Source organism: Bacillus rossius, chromosome 2, assembly GCF_032445375.1.
Source record: "Bacillus rossius redtenbacheri isolate Brsri chromosome 2, Brsri_v3, whole genome shotgun sequence".
NCBI lineage: Eukaryota > Metazoa > Arthropoda > Insecta > Phasmatodea > Bacillidae > Bacillus > Bacillus rossius.
The window spans coordinates 67,549,972-67,569,564 of record NC_086331.1 but is presented as its reverse complement, the minus strand read 5'-3'; the positions used below and the strand labels follow the sequence as shown (position 1 = coordinate 67,569,564).

Here is a 19,593-nt window from a genome sequence, read left to right as displayed (position 1 = left end):
AAAAAAATTGTTTTTTTTATTGTTTTAGACTGTTTTTTTTTGTTTTAAACAGTTTGTCATGTTTTAAAGAGTTTTTTAAGTTTAACTTTTTGTTTTGTTTTTAATATTAATTTTAATCAAAACCACCAGAATATGTTTTGCACATTTGGTTTCAGCAGAAGTCCCATCAGGTGTAAGGTATATTGCTACACATTTTTGAATATGGAATTCCCTGACATTGCCCGGTTTTCCCTGACTGTAGCCATTCCGGATATTATTAAGTACAAGGCAAAAAGTTCACCTTTCAAGGAGTACTTATTCAGTCCTGTAACACTAAAAGAGATTAAACCTCTAGTATGGTGGATGGCTTTGGAGAAAAGTACTCATCATGCAACTTTGAACCTGGCACATCAGTTACACAGTGCAGTGGCTTCGTCAGCTGGTATTGAACGTCTTTTCTCCACATTCGGGTTTGTGCATAGTACTGTAAGGAACCGGCTAGGAACCGAGAAGGCTGCCAAACTTGTAACTGTTTTCCGTGCACTTAACTAACAAAAACAGATTTTAATTAGGTTAGATGAACTTAGTGGAACTGGCACCCTAAAAGGTATGACTGGTTTGACCCCAAGCAGTGCTGGTATTTTATGTTTACGTGAGGAATGTGTTTCACTTCAAAACTTCTCATACTAGTCTGGATATTTATCACAATTGGTGACTTACAATGAGACAGTGATGCTTTCGATGAAAATGTCAATATGCAGTTTTCGTTTTCGTAAGAAATCAAACTTTTTTTAAAATACATATAAAAAAACATGTTTAGAACAGAATGTTTTAAACATTGTGTTTTTAACTTGTTTTATTCAGAGTGTATTGTTTAAAACAATTTTGAACATATTGTTTTAAACATTTGGTTTTAAACGTGCCAACCCTGATTAGAATCATGCTGCATTCCTGAAAATGCCACGCGAACGAGCAGAACTGTCGTCCGAACAAACCAAAAGTCCCACGCAAACATACCAAAATACAGTGCGAACGAAGGAAACAGCTGTGTGAATGTACAAATAAAGCAGTAGTTGTAGTATTCACCTGCCTTTCTTTTCAACACAGAGCTACTATCTAGTGGCTAAAATATGTATTGCTACGGATTACTCAAACACTAGCTCATTCTATGGAGCGAAATACTGACCGTAAATGAAGTGCATTAGTGCCATCTAGATCAAGACGTGTAAACTAGGAAACAGAACTAATATGTGCCGATAGAATAAAGCTAAGAGGCACATGTCCAGACACAAAATAGCAACAAAATATAATATTTATTTATAAACAATAATCTGTCAAAATATAAACAGTAAACTAAAGAAATTAGAAATGTTTCTAAAGAATGCGGACGTTGTAATATTAGTTGTAAATACACATTTCTGTGTTGGAATTAGATGACGTAATATTACGTCGCTAGCAGGTTTCACAAAGATTGTGGCGACGTAATATTATGTCGGCAGCACCCAAAGTGTTAAAAAGAGTAACAACAAAAAATAAAAATTGCATCTGAGCCTGAGCCTTAAGGAAGGGTGTGATTGATGTCAGTGTATTTAAACAATTTAGGTACACTACTAATGGTTACTCACCTTTATGTAATTTAAGTCTTTAATGACAAAAGAGTTGTACCACAAGGTGATAATGATGTAAGGTCTTCATGCCAGTAGTAATGCTATTGTGTTGTGTTGTTCAGGCAATGGGATATGGAGGTCAACCAATGGCAGGACATCCAGTTGGTCAGGGATACTGGGGTGGCCAGGGACAGCCTACTGCTGTCAACCCTGAGGTAGAGCAGTGGTTCAAAGCTGTCGACACAGATAACTCTGGCAAGATAACCAGCAAGGAGCTGCAGTCAGCACTTGTCAATGGGCAAGGCAAGCACTTCAGTGATACAGTGTGTGAGCTGATGATTGGTGAGTTTAAAATATCTTTCTTATGTGGCAGTTTCTATCATATTAATTTTTGAGACAGTGAGATTTATGGTAATTTATTTAATTTAATGTGAATTCTAATGATATAGTGAACTACTTGGCAAGGAGTTGAGTCGAATGGAGGCCCATTTTCACCACATAAGGTTTAGAGAACCAACAAAATGTTAAAAATAATTAACGCAAAGTTTGATCCAAAACAGTTTTCCTAATTAAAAAAATTAAAGGTGTTTTTATATCTTGTTATGACTATTGGTGTTTACAAAATGTATTCCGGAATAGTTTAAGAGACGCTGATGAGTGTGTACCAGGTATAGCCCCAGCCACCACACTAATGGGAGTGTACCAGGTATAGCCCCAGCCACCACACTAATGGGAGTGTACCAGGTATAGCCCTGGCCACCATGCTGATGGGTGTGCACAAAGTATATTCCAGGCTACCATGCTGATAGATGCTCTCAAGTTATGGTCTGGGCCACCACGCTAATGGGCGCGCAACAGGTATAGCCCTGGTCACCAAGCTGATGGGTGTGCAGCAGGTATAGTCCAGGTCACCATGCTGATGGACGCTCACCAGGTACAGCCCAGGCTACCACGTTGATGGGTGTGCACCAGGTATAGCACCAGTCAACACGCTGATGAGCGTGCACCAGTTACAGACCTGGCCACCACTTGAAGGGTGCATCCTTGGTACAGACCTGGCCACCATGCGGATAGGCATGCACCGTGTACAGCTCCTGCCACCATGCTGATTGGCGCGTACTGGATATAATTCTGGCCACCACATAGATGCATTAGCACCGGGTATAGCCCCGGCCACAACGCTGATGCATGCACACCAGGAATTGCCCTGGCCATCAGGCTAATGGGTGCGGACCAGGTACAACTTTTGCCATTTTGCTTATAGGCATGTACCATATACAGCCCCAGCCACTATGCTGATGGGCGTGCATTGGATATAATTCCGGCCACCACGTAATTTCACGCAAACCGTATATAGACCTGGTACAGCTCTTGCGTGCGTGCAGCCAAGGCTGGGTTTTTAATATGTTATAGCTGCTCCTATGTGCCCAAACTAAAATTGCATCCTTCCTGTGTCACAAAAAAAAATTATATATGTATATATGTGTACTTATTTGTGTACCATCACAAACAAAATAAGTATTTTAAAGTAACCCATCATTGTTGAAAAAAGTCCAAAACGTGACCATAAATGTGCCAATACCATTATATCACATGTAAAGAGACAATTACAGTCAGATTTATATATAAAGGGCACAGTATGTCAGGCACACTTTCATTGTCAAACACTTCTGTGACTAATTATGCAAATATTAGTGTTTATTTTCTGCTGCTCCTATAAATTTTTCACCTTGGATCTGAGTCGATTTGGCCCTCTGAATAGGTATCTGACTTTACTTCTATGTTTAATTTTGATGTGTAATCATTGTAGCTCTCAGTATATGACATTTGGTAGGAGTAATTTTGTGAAAATGGAATGGATTCAATAAACAGAAATGTGCAATTAAGATGGCAGACCCTCTTGTAGCAACGTAAACCCATTTAAATTAATTTTCGTAAACATTAGGGTACATACCAAAAGTATTGGTGTAGCAAATGAAACATTATGATATTGAAGATACCCTGGAATATATTTGGTTAACTAATATAGTCATAGTAAAAAGTAATCTCAAGTTTTAAAATGTTCAGAAAACTGGCAGAACCATGATTATAATACATATTCTCTTTCTAACGTCCATATTGGCTTAATAGCACAGTGGTAGAGCACATACTTGTTAATCTCAAGGGACATGGTTCAAATCTCGAAGGAAATTTTAATTTTTACTTTTTAATAACATAATATAATCATAATATTGTTGAATAGCTCAATAAGGTTTAGTTTTGTTTGTAGGAAGTATTTACGGACTGATTTCAGTCATTTAAGCCAAAATAAACTTGTAAACATTTACTTATTGTTATAATATTTGTTTTAAAATGTTTCAGGTTAATAATTTGGTAATGCCATGGAAGCATATCATCTAATGTATGCAGAAACTTTATTGTATATACTGTATAGTGAATTTTAACAATATGGGTAGTATTTTAATAAAATTTCTTATCAAAAATCAGTTTCAAAGCTAGGGTTTTATTAGAGCTGTTTCTAATAGTTTAAAATTTCCTGTTGTTTCATGCTGCTATTAGAAATTGGTGGTATTTACAATAACCAGTATATACAACATTTATAAAACAATAACCATTTTGGTACATTGCTGGGTCTCTGATAACGGGTTATCAAAGAAAGTGAATCTAATTCTCAACTGTGCAACAGCACACATCACCTAATCTAGTGAGCAAATATAATACTGTTACTTCAACTCTTGTGCTGCCGCTAGGTATCATGATATGTGCATTTCATTAGTGGAAGACCAGTTCTTGCTATTAATAGTACCGATTCTCAAACAGTAACAACTATTTTCTGAACAAAACTATATACCACACTGTCCCTTCACACAGTTCTCGGTTATAAAATAATCATTTAGCATTTGACATTTTTAAGTTGGACAAGTAATTAAGGACTTTTTAAGTTCTTCAAGTAATAGCAAATCTTCAAAGTAATGTTTTATGCCAGAGTTCTCTGCTCGCGATTGACAGAAACAGTTCTCTGCTTGTGATCAAAATAAACAGTTCCCTACTCACGATTGATATAAACGTTCTATGCTTGTGTTCAATATTTTAACAATACTCTGTTATTTGACAACTATCAGGAAGTGGTAGTTATTCATTATTTCATAATTGTTTGGTTTTAACAGACTAACAGTGTAATGTTGTTTCATGTGTGTGCCAATATGCTGTAGCCTATAGGAATATGAGTTAAATTATATAAAAAATTTTTATTCATCCAGCCAGTAGAAATTTCTTTGAAATTATGCAAATAAATAAGGTGCTTCAATCAAATTTTATATAATACATTCAACCGTGAAAAAATGTTATTTTCTTTTGAATGAAAATGATAATTACAATGCCAGTATTAAAATCACATCATAATTTTGATGGCTGTAATGATTTTTAGTAGCTCTTTGCAATTGGAATAGTGAATGATTGAAAACAGACCTTTGTGCCCAATAACTGGTAATGTTAACCATATAAATATCCAGTTATTCAATTGGAACCATAACTGCCAAAACTGGTATTGAAAAAAAAAAAACATTTTGCTCATCTGTAGCTGCTATCTGCATTTGATGGTGGCAACATTTATGATTCAGGCAGAAAATTCTATCATTGGCCGCAGAAAGTATGTGTATGATATGCATCCAGAAATTTTGGTATTTGAAAAGCGAATATTTTATTTAAGAGTTAACTTTTTAACATTTGGCATTATTTTAAAGAATTCTATTTTAAATTTTGTGTCAGAGTTTTGTATTACATATTAGTTTATTTGTAACATGAACATGAGAACACGTGAATTGGCTCATTACCAAGGTTAAATGTTTCCACATCACTGGTTTTTTTTATAATGTTGAGTGACAAATTAATACATGTTTGATATGCCATGGCTTGTAATAAAATTTGAGAACACATATGTTAATTTTTGGTTTTCTATGTTTTTTATCAACCATTCTTTGATGAATGTTATCATCATCTTATTCTCTAAAAACAAGTTTGTAATTCAGTTCATTACTCATATTTTATATCAAACTGCTTAAAATTCTTAATTCTATTTAGTAACATTCCAAAGCACATTATATTTTCCAAGTTTGTATTTAGGTTACACCATAGTGACAATGGAAATGTATATTTATGGGCTTCTTGCAGGCATGTTTCACACTGATAAGACTGGTACAATTGGCATCAATGAATTTTCTTTGTTGTATAATTACATTAACCAGTGGCTAGCAACATTCCGAGCCTTTGATCAAGATAGCTCTGGCTCTATTGAAGAATCTGAACTGTCTCAAGGTAACAATCCCTTATTACTTTTCTGAAATAAACTGTTAAGCTCAGTTATTTTTATATCACTCGCAATGAAATAAAAAAGCCCGTCCCGAAGTCACTGGAGATATTATATTTGCTAGTGTAACATGTAACTCTGTACCTATGATTATGAAAGCTATGCTAATTATTCGCTTTTAGGCCTCATATTTCATTTCTTTAAGTTAAAGGTGTGTAATATTTCCTATTCATTTAAAATTCTTTATGAACCAGAACATTTTTTTCACAAAAGTAACACAATGGTTCAGGCTGATTACGTGCAAAAATCTTACAGATGTATACTTTGGTGGTGTTTCATGTTTGTTGGGCCCCCACAGAAACAAATACTTGGCCAGACTACTATTGTCAATAAATGTCTTAAAGGGTTGAGTCCTATTTCTTGGCTTCCCCCCTCTTGTCGCATGGTGTGACGGACCACCTCACTAGGCCAGTCACATCCCTACAAAGTGGCGGGCCAGCAGGATACCGGCCATCCTGCAAACATTCGGCTACCAACCACTAACTAAAATAAAGTTTGTTCAAGTGACCTACCGTAATGACTTTATAAAAGGTACTTTACAGTATGTAAGTAGGATGGATAGTTTTCTTTAAACCAGATAAATTTGATTGCTAGACGATTTATTTAAACCTGTTTATTTTGCAACTCTCAGTTAACCTGCTTACTAGTCAAAGTTATCACTTATTTTGAACCTCATTATAAGAAGTTTTTATCTTACTACTTGCTCCTTAAAGTTTTCTTAACTGTATAATAAAGCTGGGCGAACAATTCTAAAACATAAGTGAGTGCACATGGTTGTGCACAACACATGTGCAAAATTAGTCCACAACAGAATTCTTATCCATAAATTTAAGCCAGTAAAATTTTGCAGTGAATTTAACTTTTGTTTGTAGTGTTAGTAATTATTTTATGTAAGATTGTCCTTTCGTGATAGCTGACTATCAAATCGTAAAGACTATTTTTCTACTCAAAAATTATTTGAGAGCATGATAAAATAAGCAGAAAATTTAGTGAACAATTTCTAAGGAACCTTAAACCTGTTCTATTATATTTAATGTAAATTTATTGCAGGTAAGTTGTCTAAATAATAATAATAATTTATTTTTATTACTATATGATCTATAAAATTTAACAATTCCAAACTCCCGCCTAAAAGCCAACCTACTATGCTCTCATTGGCTGTTGTGCCATGTGTTACTGACAGAAATAAAATATATTAATTTCCTTACAATATGCACAACCTCCCTTCCATCAATACAAATGTTCTCTTAGTTGTTGTGAAAGAATATACTAAAAATTATGGCGGTCAAATATTGTGCCAATGTTTAATGGTACTGTTATATTTTTTTATTGAATCCAATTTCATGCTTTGACGTTCTTACACTCAATAATTCTAAAAACCATTATTCTGCGAAACAAAGCTGAATGTTTTTAGAATGCCACAAAGCATGCAGGGGATGCACAGTTTTACTCCCCTTTTTCTCCTCGATCCCCTCTGAACATAGCCTACCTCACCTCTATTCAAATAACCTTCAAGATATTTGGTGACATCAGCATTAGTTGTATGAAATGTATATATGAGGTTTTTATGGAATTACTGAAATGTGATCTTTAAAAGTTTCTTGTAGTGGGTGCAAGTAATTAGGTGAGAATTTATGGACATATGCTATTGCTATAGCTTGTCTCATCCATAGATTGCAGTGTGCAATCTAATTGGCAGTTACTCTCTTCTTTCCAATGCATGATATCTGGTGTTAGCACTATCCTTCTTTTAGTCTGCACTTTTGCCAGATCTACCTAAAGAACATAAAAGTTTTATATACAACTTTATAATGTAATGAAAATATTTTTAAATCTACAAAAAAAAATTTGTTTTAAAATGAAAGTTTGGAATGAGAATTTTTGAAATACATTTTCTTTTTGTATTTCATCAAGAGCGTCATCTGAGAATAGATATGCCAACTGTTACGGATATTCCGTAATTATTACTGATTTTAACCATAATTACGGGGTTACGGACGTGACAAAATTTCTACGGAAAATGCCTTAAAAGAAGAGACGAGACAGTCGATATATGTTATCGACTCTGACTTGGCTGTGGCTGTCACATGGCGATATATCGAATCGACTTCAGCGTGTGCGCCATTCAGTTGTGAGAACTTGCGTCTCGGCGTGTTGTGCTGTTAATTTTTTGTAATTTTAATGTGTTACGTGTTGCGACCGTATAGTGTGTGTATAATAGTATGTGTTAGTCAACATTTTTTGTGATAAATGTTCTCACCATGTTTTCAAAGCGGCAAAAAGTTCTTCAGAAATATAGACAAAGCTACACTGAAGAGTGGCCATGTTTGCGTGTGTCCAAACGGTCTGAAAATCACGTGTGGTGTTCTGTGTGCGATTGCGACTTTTCAGTTGCTCATGGAGGTAGAGACGACTGTAGGCGGCACGTGAATTCTACTAAGCATCAGGACAACATGAAAATAAAATGTACATCGAAGCCGGTAACATCATATTTTGCAAACAAAGACGACACTTCCGTTACAAATGCCGAGCTTTTATTCTCGTCATTTCTGATAGAACACAACATTCCAATTGCATGCGCGGACCATGCGAATTCTTTGTTTCGAGCAATGTTTCCCGATTCTGCCATTGCAAAAAAATTTGCATGTGGAAGGACTAAAGCTACTGCTCTAGTTAAATGCATGGCTGATTCCACAACAAAGCATATTGTACAGCAGTTACAAAATGGGCCGTTTGGTTTGGCAACAGACGGTAGTTCAGATTACAATATGAGCTCTGTAAAATTGTATCCAGTTGTTGTGTCATACTATAATAGTTGTCAAGGCCGAATATGCACCTCGCTATTGTCTTTGCTGGAATCCACTGATAGTACAGGGAAAGGAATCTTCGATATATTGAATAAGGAACTGACTCAGAAGTCTATACCTTGGAAAAATTGTGTCTCCTTCGCATGTGATAATGCAAACACAATGGTGGGCAATTTAAAAGGAGTTATAGCTTTCATTAGAGAAGTTCAACCTTCTGTACTTCTGCAAGGATGTTCTTGTCATCTTCTTCATATAGCTGCACAAAAAGCCTCTAGTCAATTCAGGGATTTAAATGTTGAACAGCTTTTGATACAGTTGTATTATTTTCTTCAAAAGAGCTCGAAACGTAAGAACTGTCTAAAGTTGTGTCAAGCTGTTTGTGGCACCAAATCCCACAAAATTTTGAAACATGTGAGCACTCGATGGTTGTCTCTGTTGGATTCTGTTAACAGGATGATCGAACAATTTGAAGCTTTGGAACATTTCTTCTCTGGTGACAATGCTGATGTTTCCAATTCACAGTTTCTCGACATAAAGTCTCAGATTGAAAATCCTTTATGTAAACTGTACTGTCTCTTTTTCAGTAACACTCTTCCACTTTTTGTTTCTACCAATGTTTTTCTTCTACAAGAAGCTCCCCAAATACATGCTCTACAGAGGAAACTTGTTGCTCTTTACACAGATTTACTAGTAAGATTTGTTAAGCCTACAGCACTCAAAGATAGTACTGATAATGCATCTATTTTTGATGTTGACTTTCAAAGAAGAAAAAATCAGAAAGATGATCCTGACCTAGTGATTGGTGCTAGCACTAGAGCCTACATCCAAGGGAAAAATCTTACAGCTTTACAGATAAGTCAGTTTTATTCCAATGTTAGGGAATTTTACAAAGCAGGCTGTGACTACATTCTCAAGAAAATGCCCATTTACAATGAGTTTCTGAAGCATTCTGAGGTATTGGATGTTCGTTTGAGAAGAAAAGTTTCATTTTCTTCTGTTCAGTACATGGTTACTTTGTTCAAAAACTTGCCTGTTAATATTGGCCAATTGGAAACTGAATTTGCTGCTTACCAGTTCTCTGATTTTGGTGAAGAAGTTCTTGCTGCTCCTAGTATCGATGTAGCATGGCACAACATTTCCCGATTGCTAGATGAAAGTGGGCTGTACAAATTTGGAGAACTCAGCAAATTAATGTTAACTATTCTTTTAGTTCCTCATAGCAATGCACCAACTGAAAGAATTTTCAGCATAGTACGAAAGAACCAAACTGTATTTAGACCCAATTTATCTACAGAAACACTAAATGCACTGCTTGTGCAGAAAGTGAAGTCATTTACTCACAACACCATATGTCACCAAAACAAGTTTAGCAAAGAAGAGTTGGCTGCAGCAAAACGTGCCACAAAGTTGTCCCTGTCTGATGAAGGACAGTAATATGGGGTAAGCTACCTACCTTTGTTTACTGAAAAAACTATCATGTATAAACTATCAAAAAATGTTTTTATATAGTGTAACATCCAATATGAGATTTATCTTTAACATTGGATTATACTCACTATCAGTAGGTTCATAATGTTCAGTGTTCATAAATTTTTGTCGCGCCTGATTTACGCATGTGTAAAAAAAATTGTGATTACTGATTGTCTCACCTGGGGGTTGGCATCTCTATGAGAATATTCAATTCTTAATTCTAAAGAAATGTTACTGAAAGTTACTATATTGGTTTCAACCATATTTGTTATCAAAATATTTCTTATGTACTGATTATTTAATATGTAACAATTTGGCAATTTTTGACCATATGACATAATACTTGGAATGACTTATTGTTAATAATAACCGAATAATTGGTGTTTCAAATTAATATTTTTTTCTTTTAAAATGTTTATAACTGCAATAATAATATCAAAATATTATATTTTATGGTATTAGAAAATAAAAAAAATAGTAAAAGCCAAAATATTCTAAAACTTATAATAATTATTGATAGTATATACAATATTAATAAAAATATGCCAGGTAGTATCAGTCGGGTAACAGTGGAGGTCATTTACTCTGGAATGCAATCTAAGCACGAGAGAAACTATAGTGACAAGATTATAATATGGTAAATTGTGATATAACCAAAATAACATTGAAATGCATGTCAATACACATAATAACACCTAAATGCAAGTTAATACTCCATTTAGCACAGGAATGCAATTAAAATCATATCAACTGACAACTTGACATAACTTAATTCAAATTACAAAAATGTATTCTTTTATTATAGTATATTCCATAAATGTAATATTTGCCAATTTATTTATTTTTCTGAACAGTTCTATCACAGACATGCTTATTTAAGATATTTTGTTGTAACGGTGCATTTTGGGTCAGTCAAAATGTGACTATTTTTTAAAATATGTGTTAAAGTGTTTTATTCCTTCATATTTGTTGAATAAAACATTGTCCTCATGAATAAAGACAATGTATAAAAAGAAAAACACCAAAGTTTTTTTTGTAGAAATGAAATTGACCTAAAAATAAAACCATAAAATCTTGTCCCTAGCTATTGCATACCATTGGTCTGATGTGGAGGAACCAAGACTGAGAATTAAAATACAGTGTAAACTCTATAAAACGACACTTAACAGACTGAGCATTTTTGGCGTTATAGAGAGTGGTCGTTAAATGGAGAGAAATAAAAGATATCATTTTACTATTCTATAATAATATGTATTTACTAATATAGTACACATTTTACATACAAACATTAATATTCATACGAATAACAACACTTTTGCGTACAGTCTGTTATCTTCGTCTGATGTTTTTTGCTGCTCCGATATTTTAATTGTATTTTCTTATGTTTCCTCTTATTATAAATGTATTTTCTTTGTTTTTCCATATTGTAGACACGGTAGAGCGGTTGAATCCAAAGTGTCTTCCAACATCACTGATCTTTTCTCCCGCCTCTATTGTGCGTATTAATAAAACTTTTTCGTCAATACACAAAGATTGTCGTTTACTCGCCATGTTTACAGTTTGAAAGTGTGTAAGCAACTGCGATAATGATAATGTGTATAAACTTAACAAAAGTCTAGTCACCGAGGTAAACATGAGCAAGTTCATCATGTAAAAACAAAAGACAAAAATTTCTTGGAATCTCCTGTGCGTCAGTCGAAGTAAACACGTGCTAGATAATACAACAACAAAACAGCAAACAAAAGAACGTACACAGCTGCAGTTCTTATCAACTTCGGCAACATAGAAAGTACTGCTTAATGATTTATAATGCCGTATTGTTGTTGTTACATAGAGTGAGCGTGACACTATATAGAGTGTATTATTGAATAGAAAACAAGGTAAACCAACCAAAGTCAATCAATTTCGACATTTTAAGGAGTTTGTTGTTAAATCGAGTGACGTTATAAAGAGTTTACACTGTATCTACAAAAAACACAAAACCGGCCAAGGTTATCTATTGGCTTTGCGAAAATGTTAAAATACTATGCAGTGGCTTATGTCCATAATTGCTTACCAAAATTTCCAAGATTTTTGTCACTATCATTACAAATTTACTGCACAATAGTGTACTATTAAATGAATCAGAATTTTGAGTTTACTGATTTTTTTATTAATCCTTTGTGTATGTACTACTTACTGTACCCTTAGACAGCTATGTGCCCAATCTAAATTAGCTAATGGAACAGTCATAAGATCCAGCATATCACCATAATTAGGAAGAATGCTGTTGCAACAATAGGCTCTCTTTATTTTTGCTTGTCTAATACTCCACTGCAAGAGAACTTTAGATCAGTTAATTTAACCAGTCTTTTTTCTGTTCTTAATACCATTGTCTATTTTGAGAGCTATGCATCTTTTTTGTTACAGCGTTCCAGCAAATGGGATTTCATTTCTCACCGGAGTTTGTTAACTTTGTCATCAAACGAAGCGATTTAGAAAATCAGAAAAAAATTACTGTTGACCAGTTTATTAGCATATGTGTGCAGATTCAACGGTTTACTGGTGTGTATTTAATTGGTTTATGGGTCGTTTCACACCAAATCACTCAGGGCCATGTGTGTGCTTTGTTATTAAAGAGGAGTTTATCCATATGAAATAAACAGTAATTAAAAATTTGTTGCTAAGATATTTTATTTTTAGTATTAATTTTTTGTATATGTGTGTGTGTGTTTGTATGTTTGTGTGTGTTTGTGTGTGTGTTTTTGTGTATATATATGTATGTATTTACGTTCAAGCTTTTTATTTTTTCTCACAATTCCAACAGTTTTATTAAGGTACATATCCTGGAATATACAAATTCCACTTTTTTTATGTTTGAAAACATTGAAGGTCGACTTAATTTTTTAATGCATGTTATTTAGTACATCATAGAATTGTAACACATGATGTAAATTTTGAAAGCAAAGTATTTTGGTATCTAGAATGTTCGGTTTTGTACTACAGTGCCAATTCATTGTATTAATGTCTGGCACCAACCAAGAAACCTTACACGACAAAAACAAAGTCTGCACAGAATAAACATTTTCACTGGTTCAAACAAAATTGTTCATCGCTCTTAAATAAAATGTACTGAATTGAATATGTGATGTTACTTCTGATATAAAATCCTGCAGTAACTGGTAACTCGTACTGACGTCGACCAGGGCTACGCCCTCCCTAAGCCTGATGTGCCTAACGCCACTGCCGACCCTCTCTCCTCCCGACACCCTCTATTTCAAACCTCCCGCCATCAAGTGCGTGTGTTCTGTCGCACTGCGCGAACCCATTCGGCACCCACCCTAACTGGAGTAGTGGAGACTGCGTGTTTTTAAATAATATAATTCTTAAATATCTGTAATATGTAATCCTTAAATCTTAATTAACTTGTAATTTTTAAAAGTTTTTAATAGTTATGTTTAACTGTCTTTAATATTAATGTACTAACGGTAAGTTCAGCACTTCCTGCGGCCATGACACCTGGGGCCTGTGGCAGTCTCTTCCGTTCGCCGTGCGGGGTAGGACGCATATCAGCACCTCGTCGACTTCAACTTTTACTCGTAACCGATCCGTTAACATCCGCCGTCGTAACTATTTTTTGTAAACCTTTTTCTAATCAACCTTCGAGGCCTACCCCGGCGGCAGACTGTGTAAATTAATTAATTAATTAAAGCTCCCCGGAGCATTTTGGATTAATCGGCGGACTTATACTTTCGGGGCCGGGCCACGCGGTGTCCTGGTCAGCATGAAAGCTGGACTATGTGCTGTTTTCTGTGTGCGTCGTCGGTGTACGTGTCTGCGCCAATAAAACTTAATATTTACCCGACTCGTTGCACTTAATTCCCGACCACGAGTTTTCCAGCACAGAGACGGAGGTGTGTGGGTCGCCTCAAGACCTCACAAGCAGTAACATAGCGTTCCCGCCGCTGAGAGCAGGCCGGTCAGTGCTAGCGGGGGAAGTCGAGCCTAGCTCCACATGGGTGACGTCACTGCCCTGGGACAGAGTCGGTAGCCGGGTCCACGTGCCCATCCACGTGGTGGCGCCCAAGGTATAAACGTACGCCGATTCAAAACACACACCCCCCCCCCCCCCCTCCATCATGTCAGTAGAAATGGCGAAAAGACAGTTGTTCTCTCTGCATGGCCACCAAATTTAAAAAAAAATGCTCCACTTAGGCCTAAACTGCTGGCTGTGGTCAAAATATTGATGTTGAGATAGGCAGAAAATATGATAAAGCAACATGATCTGGACCACAGTTGTAAAATTCTCCACACTTCACATTAAACAGTTATTATGTGAACCACCACTCTAAATGCAACCATGGTAAATAAATAAACTAAAAACTATTATTTTTTAATCACTAGCTGTATTATTATTATCATCATCATCATCATCATCATCATCATCATCATCATCATCATCATCATCATCATCATCATCGTCATCATCATCATTTAATTACTGGTGGTACCCAGCCACACAATGCTGTGGCTGAATGTGGTTAAATGGAAAAGAAATAAAAGAGAAAGCACACATTTCTAATATGTTTAATTTTACAGTGCTTGTGAGTATACAATTTTTTTTGTTGTTCCATTGTTTGTTCAGATGTAGATTGTCTAGTTTGCTGATTCTAGGACATGCAACTTATAATTGTCCATGTCATAAGCAATCCATATCTAGATCGAAATTGTATAATTCTAATGATTTGGCCCTTAGCTAAGCATTGAAAATATTAAAAATCTGTGTTTTTACCTATCTATATTTTTATATATCTTTTTACCTGTCACAGGTGTGACATAAGTATATAAAAATACATGTGGTTTTGAATGCAATGTTTTGTAAAAATTCAAATCAATTGGTAAAGAACTTTTGGAGATTTAAGATTTTGAATAAGCAAACATTTAAATATTTTTGTATATAGATTATCACAATATAATTTACTGAAACATTGCATCACCCTGCTTCCAGACAAAGAACAATGGTAATTTATGCTGAAGAAACTTGTGAATACTCATGAAAACTTAACCAATAAACCAAAAATTGATGTCCAACCTTCAGCTGCTTTATTTAATTAAATATAGTAAATTTCTTAGAAATACTTAAGGACATGAATCAGTGTAAATTACGATTATAAAGTAAAATATGAGCATAAAAGCATATTGCTAACACACAAATATCTCTAAAATGAACAAATATCTGTTGTTTCCATTATACCAAAAAACCTAACCAAGTATGGTATCTGATCATAAAGCATAATAAATATTTAACATAATATTTTATACATTGGGAGCGTAAGGGCCTGAGATGTCACAACATCTCACCACAGCATTACTGGCCAATGTATATAAAAAGAAAGCTATAGAGCAAGCCATAAACAAACCACCCTCTACAAAAATGCTGACCAATTTAGTTACATAGTTGTGGTCCCACATGTGCAAGGAGTCACCAACCAGATAGCTTGACTTTTGAAGGAACACGGAAATACAATAAAAAAATCTTCAGTAAAACCAAAAACCTGTGTACCCCTTGGTAAAGGATAAAACTCCAACTGACAACATGCTGGAATCTACAAGTACCATTTTCCTGAGGCCTGGTTTTCATAGGACAGACAGGTAGACGTGTAACTACAAGAGAACATATTAAGGACTACAAACAAGACAACCACAAATAACCCATAGCTGAACATTCATCTATTATTAAACACAGTGTAGATTTAAACAAATTTGAAACCATAGCCAACATAGATGATTATAGAAATTGGACAATCAGAGAAGCTACAGAAATATTTTAACTTAGAGATGATGGCTTTAAGCTTAAAAAGCAAAAATGTACAGCGGAAAGCAAGAGGAAAGAAACCACTTAGGGTCTAATTCTGATTCGTCAGCAACAGCCAATGAGTCATGTTCATACATAATGGCTAACATAGTAGTCAGTGGCAGGAAACCCTCTCCTGAATGGCTGGCAGTAAAACAAGTACTAATTAAAAATTATAAGCTCACTTCTGTAGTTCTTTCAGTGCTGTAGCTCTAGCCTTTTTTCAATACACTTTTGAAATATTTGAAACTTTTTGGTCTAAAGTGCTCTGCTTACAAATTAGGAACATTGGTTTCTTTAAAAGTGTGTTAATTTGTTTATTTTTTATTTTTCAGAGGCATTTCGAACCCGTGACAAGGAATTGACAGGGGTCATCACAATAGGATTTGAGGATTTCTTGTCGGTGGCATTAAGTTGCTCAGTGTAATTTATAAGCTTGGCTTCTAAAATATACTTACTGTTCAAGAAATGTTATCACATGATTTTTACTAAGTGATTTATTATTACTTGTGTATTTTTTTTAGATTTATTTTCTTTATCTATAATTTTGCAAATATATTATAAGTTTACAAATTGTTCTAACTTGTTTGCATAGCTCAGGGAAAATTCCACATTAATTACTTTAACAGTTTATTTGTGAGCTGCAGTCATATGCATACAATGAGCATAGCAATGTGCATAGCTATAAACAACTTGGAGAAGAAATTTTGTATAACAGAATTCCTATAACACTTATTTATTTTAAATTCTGTTCTTTGTTAACATTGTATATTAGTATGTAACATGTTGGCCTTATACTTGGAATATTTCAATATTTTACATCTGGAATATTGAGTTTATACTAAAAGTTATAATATTTTTTTTTGTTAAAGTGCATGTGTAGGTGTACAAAGCTGCAATACCTAGGACACCCAAATACGGTTAAATGAGTGACTTTCTGAACAATATATTTACTATTCTTTAATAGCTGTTGTATTGATATTGAGTTTTTTCCAAAAATGTATGTACAGTATTTAAAAACTACCAGCACTCTGCAATTTGCCTTAAAATTATGCAGTATTTTTTGGGTGCAACTTTGTTTAAAGGTATGCTATTTTGAGCAATTTTTGCAATAAATAAAGTCATAATTTTATACTTGTATACTTAATATTTGCTATAAATTTATTCTTATATAAATAAATGCATTGTTTGTTGTAATGTTATAAATAAACCTATATGTACATACTACTTTATTTATCAGTAAATCCAATTCAAACTGTTATGATTTATAACCATGTGGTCATGGATTCAAGACTATCTTAAGCATGGGTGTTTTTATTAATATTTAGTTTGGTGCCCGTTTCCTACTAAAGGTGGCTTGAATTGATTTAGCACACAAATAGCACGTGCACAGAAAAAATTACATAATAACAGCATTATTCAATAACTACATCTATTCTAAATAGCTCATGCGAAGGAATGTGAAAAGTTACCTTCAAAATAGAAAATGAAAGGAAATGATGTTTCTGTAAATTTTGCTTGCGTTTGTTAGCGCTTCTGGAAATACTATCAATAATGTTTTGTAAGATATGTTTTTGTTATTTTGATCTATTGTGTTGATAGTATAAAAATGTTTAAAATAAAAAAAAATTTCTTTTTGTAACTTCTCTTTCAATCAAAAACACCAAACTAATATCAACTTACTTCCAACATTCATTTTTGCTGTTTTCTGTACCACATGTGGTTATGGGGAAAAAAACTGATTGGAATTAAATCTAGCCAAATCCACTTTCCAACATTTTATTTCTCACATGAACTTTGTGCTAAAGTATTGTACTCTGGTCTTAAGTCTCCTTGTAAAAGGTGGGATTATATTATTTTATATATTGATTTTATATGAATAATATATTCCAAAATAAAAAAAAAATGTAACATGGCATGTCAAAGTTGTTACCAAAATTTCTCAATGCCAAATATGCAAGACAAATATTGTATAGGTTGTTAATGATAATATTATATTAATATATATATTATATATATCATATAATATTAATGTAGTTTTTTACCATAGTGCTTTTACCTTGTTGCCTTTATCGATTATTTATATATTGTGCTTAGTAAGCAAAATTACTTAAATGTATTGTACGAGCGGGACCAAAAAAAAAACAGACTGATAGTGTGTTGCCATTCGTAGACATAGTAGAGAGTTCTCCTGCTAGATGGGGTTAATAGATACCTTCACTAAACAGCTGCCCAGACAGTGTCAGTTTGTAGGTTAACGTTTGATTGTAGTATTGTTTTTCTTTTACTGTTCTCATGTTCCGCCTATGAAGTTATTATGGCAGATTTAAAAGAATAAAGAATGTGTTTGAAATTTTGGTTTCCTACTCAAAAAATCATCAACAGAAGCTTACCAAATGCTTCAACAGACTTTCAAGGAGGATGCTATGAGTTACACACAAGTTTTCAAGTGATTTGGGGGCTTTAAACGTGGTGAGATGAGTGTTGAAGACCATGTTCATTCTGGGCGCCCTTCAACATCTCGAAATGATGAAAATGAATAAATCTGCCAAAAAATCAATGAGGATTGTCATTTTACGATTGATGAAATTTCGTAAGAGACAGGAGTGGTTGGAGCTCATGCCAGTGGATTTTGACTGAGGATTTGCAAATGAGGTGTGCTGCCGCTAAATTTGTTCCTCGCCTTCTCAAACAGGATCAAAAAATCATTTGATTGAATTTGAGCCAGGACTTGAAAAAAGAGATTGAGAGTGATCCAAACTTTTTGACCAAAGTTATTACAGGTGATGAGAATTGGTGTTACAGGTATGACCCATAAACCAAACAAGCATCAAGCCAGTGGAAGACTCCTAACTCCCTCAGACCAATAAAAGCAAGACAAGTGAGGTCGAATGTTAAGACGATAATCATTGTCTTTTTTGATGTTCGTGGAATTGTGCTCCGGGAATTTGTTCCCCCTGGCCAGACTGTTAACTAGTACTTTTATTTGGAAGTTTTAAGACCTTTGTGAGAGGATGTGTTGAGGAAACGCCCGGAACTTTGGCGATTAAGTGGCTGGTTCCTTCATCACGACAACGCCCCCGCACACACTGCCTTATGCGTAAACCGCTATTTGGCCGCTCAGGGGTGTTTTGTCGTTCCCCACCCTCCGTATTCACCAGACCTAGCCCCGTGTGACTTTTAGCTTTTAAGTGTGTGCTGCCTTGAACACACTCGTTACATCTTATACCACTTCCTGTTTGTACCATGATGACAGTTACTATCACTGTCTCATTGATTTGTCTCAGAAGACCGAACACAACATGCACTCGTTTATAAGCGTTTTTGGTGTCTGTCTATGTACACACACACACCGCACCCCTCGTCGTTGTTTCTGACCAACCAGCCCTTCTTCAAGCTTTGAACTGTGTTACTTATACCTGTCTTGTGCTCACTTTGTCCTCCAACTCTCTTTTCTCTCACATGCTTCACGAGTAACCACTATCAGTCGTCAGCGAGTAGCTGAAGACATGTCTGGGTACTGTAATCATC

General features: G+C 34.7%; 1 protein-coding gene across 3 annotated transcripts in view; it reads left to right on the top strand.

The window, feature by feature from the left end:
- Positions 1–17,026, top strand: part of LOC134529344 (peflin) — a 37,000-nt gene extending 19,974 nt beyond the window's left edge. For all 3 annotated transcript variants that reach the window (XM_063363305.1, XM_063363307.1, XM_063363306.1), the window contains 4 exons: positions 1,709–1,928; positions 5,757–5,900; positions 12,639–12,773; positions 16,398–17,026. In XM_063363305.1, coding sequence (XP_063219375.1) covers positions 1,712–1,928; positions 5,757–5,900; positions 12,639–12,773; positions 16,398–16,489 — 588 coding nt within the window. In that variant the 5' untranslated portion in view covers positions 1,709–1,711 and the 3' untranslated portion in view covers positions 16,490–17,026. The remainder of the gene's footprint in view (positions 1–1,708; positions 1,929–5,756; positions 5,901–12,638; positions 12,774–16,397) is intronic.
- Positions 17,027–19,593: the final 2,567 nt, after the last annotated feature.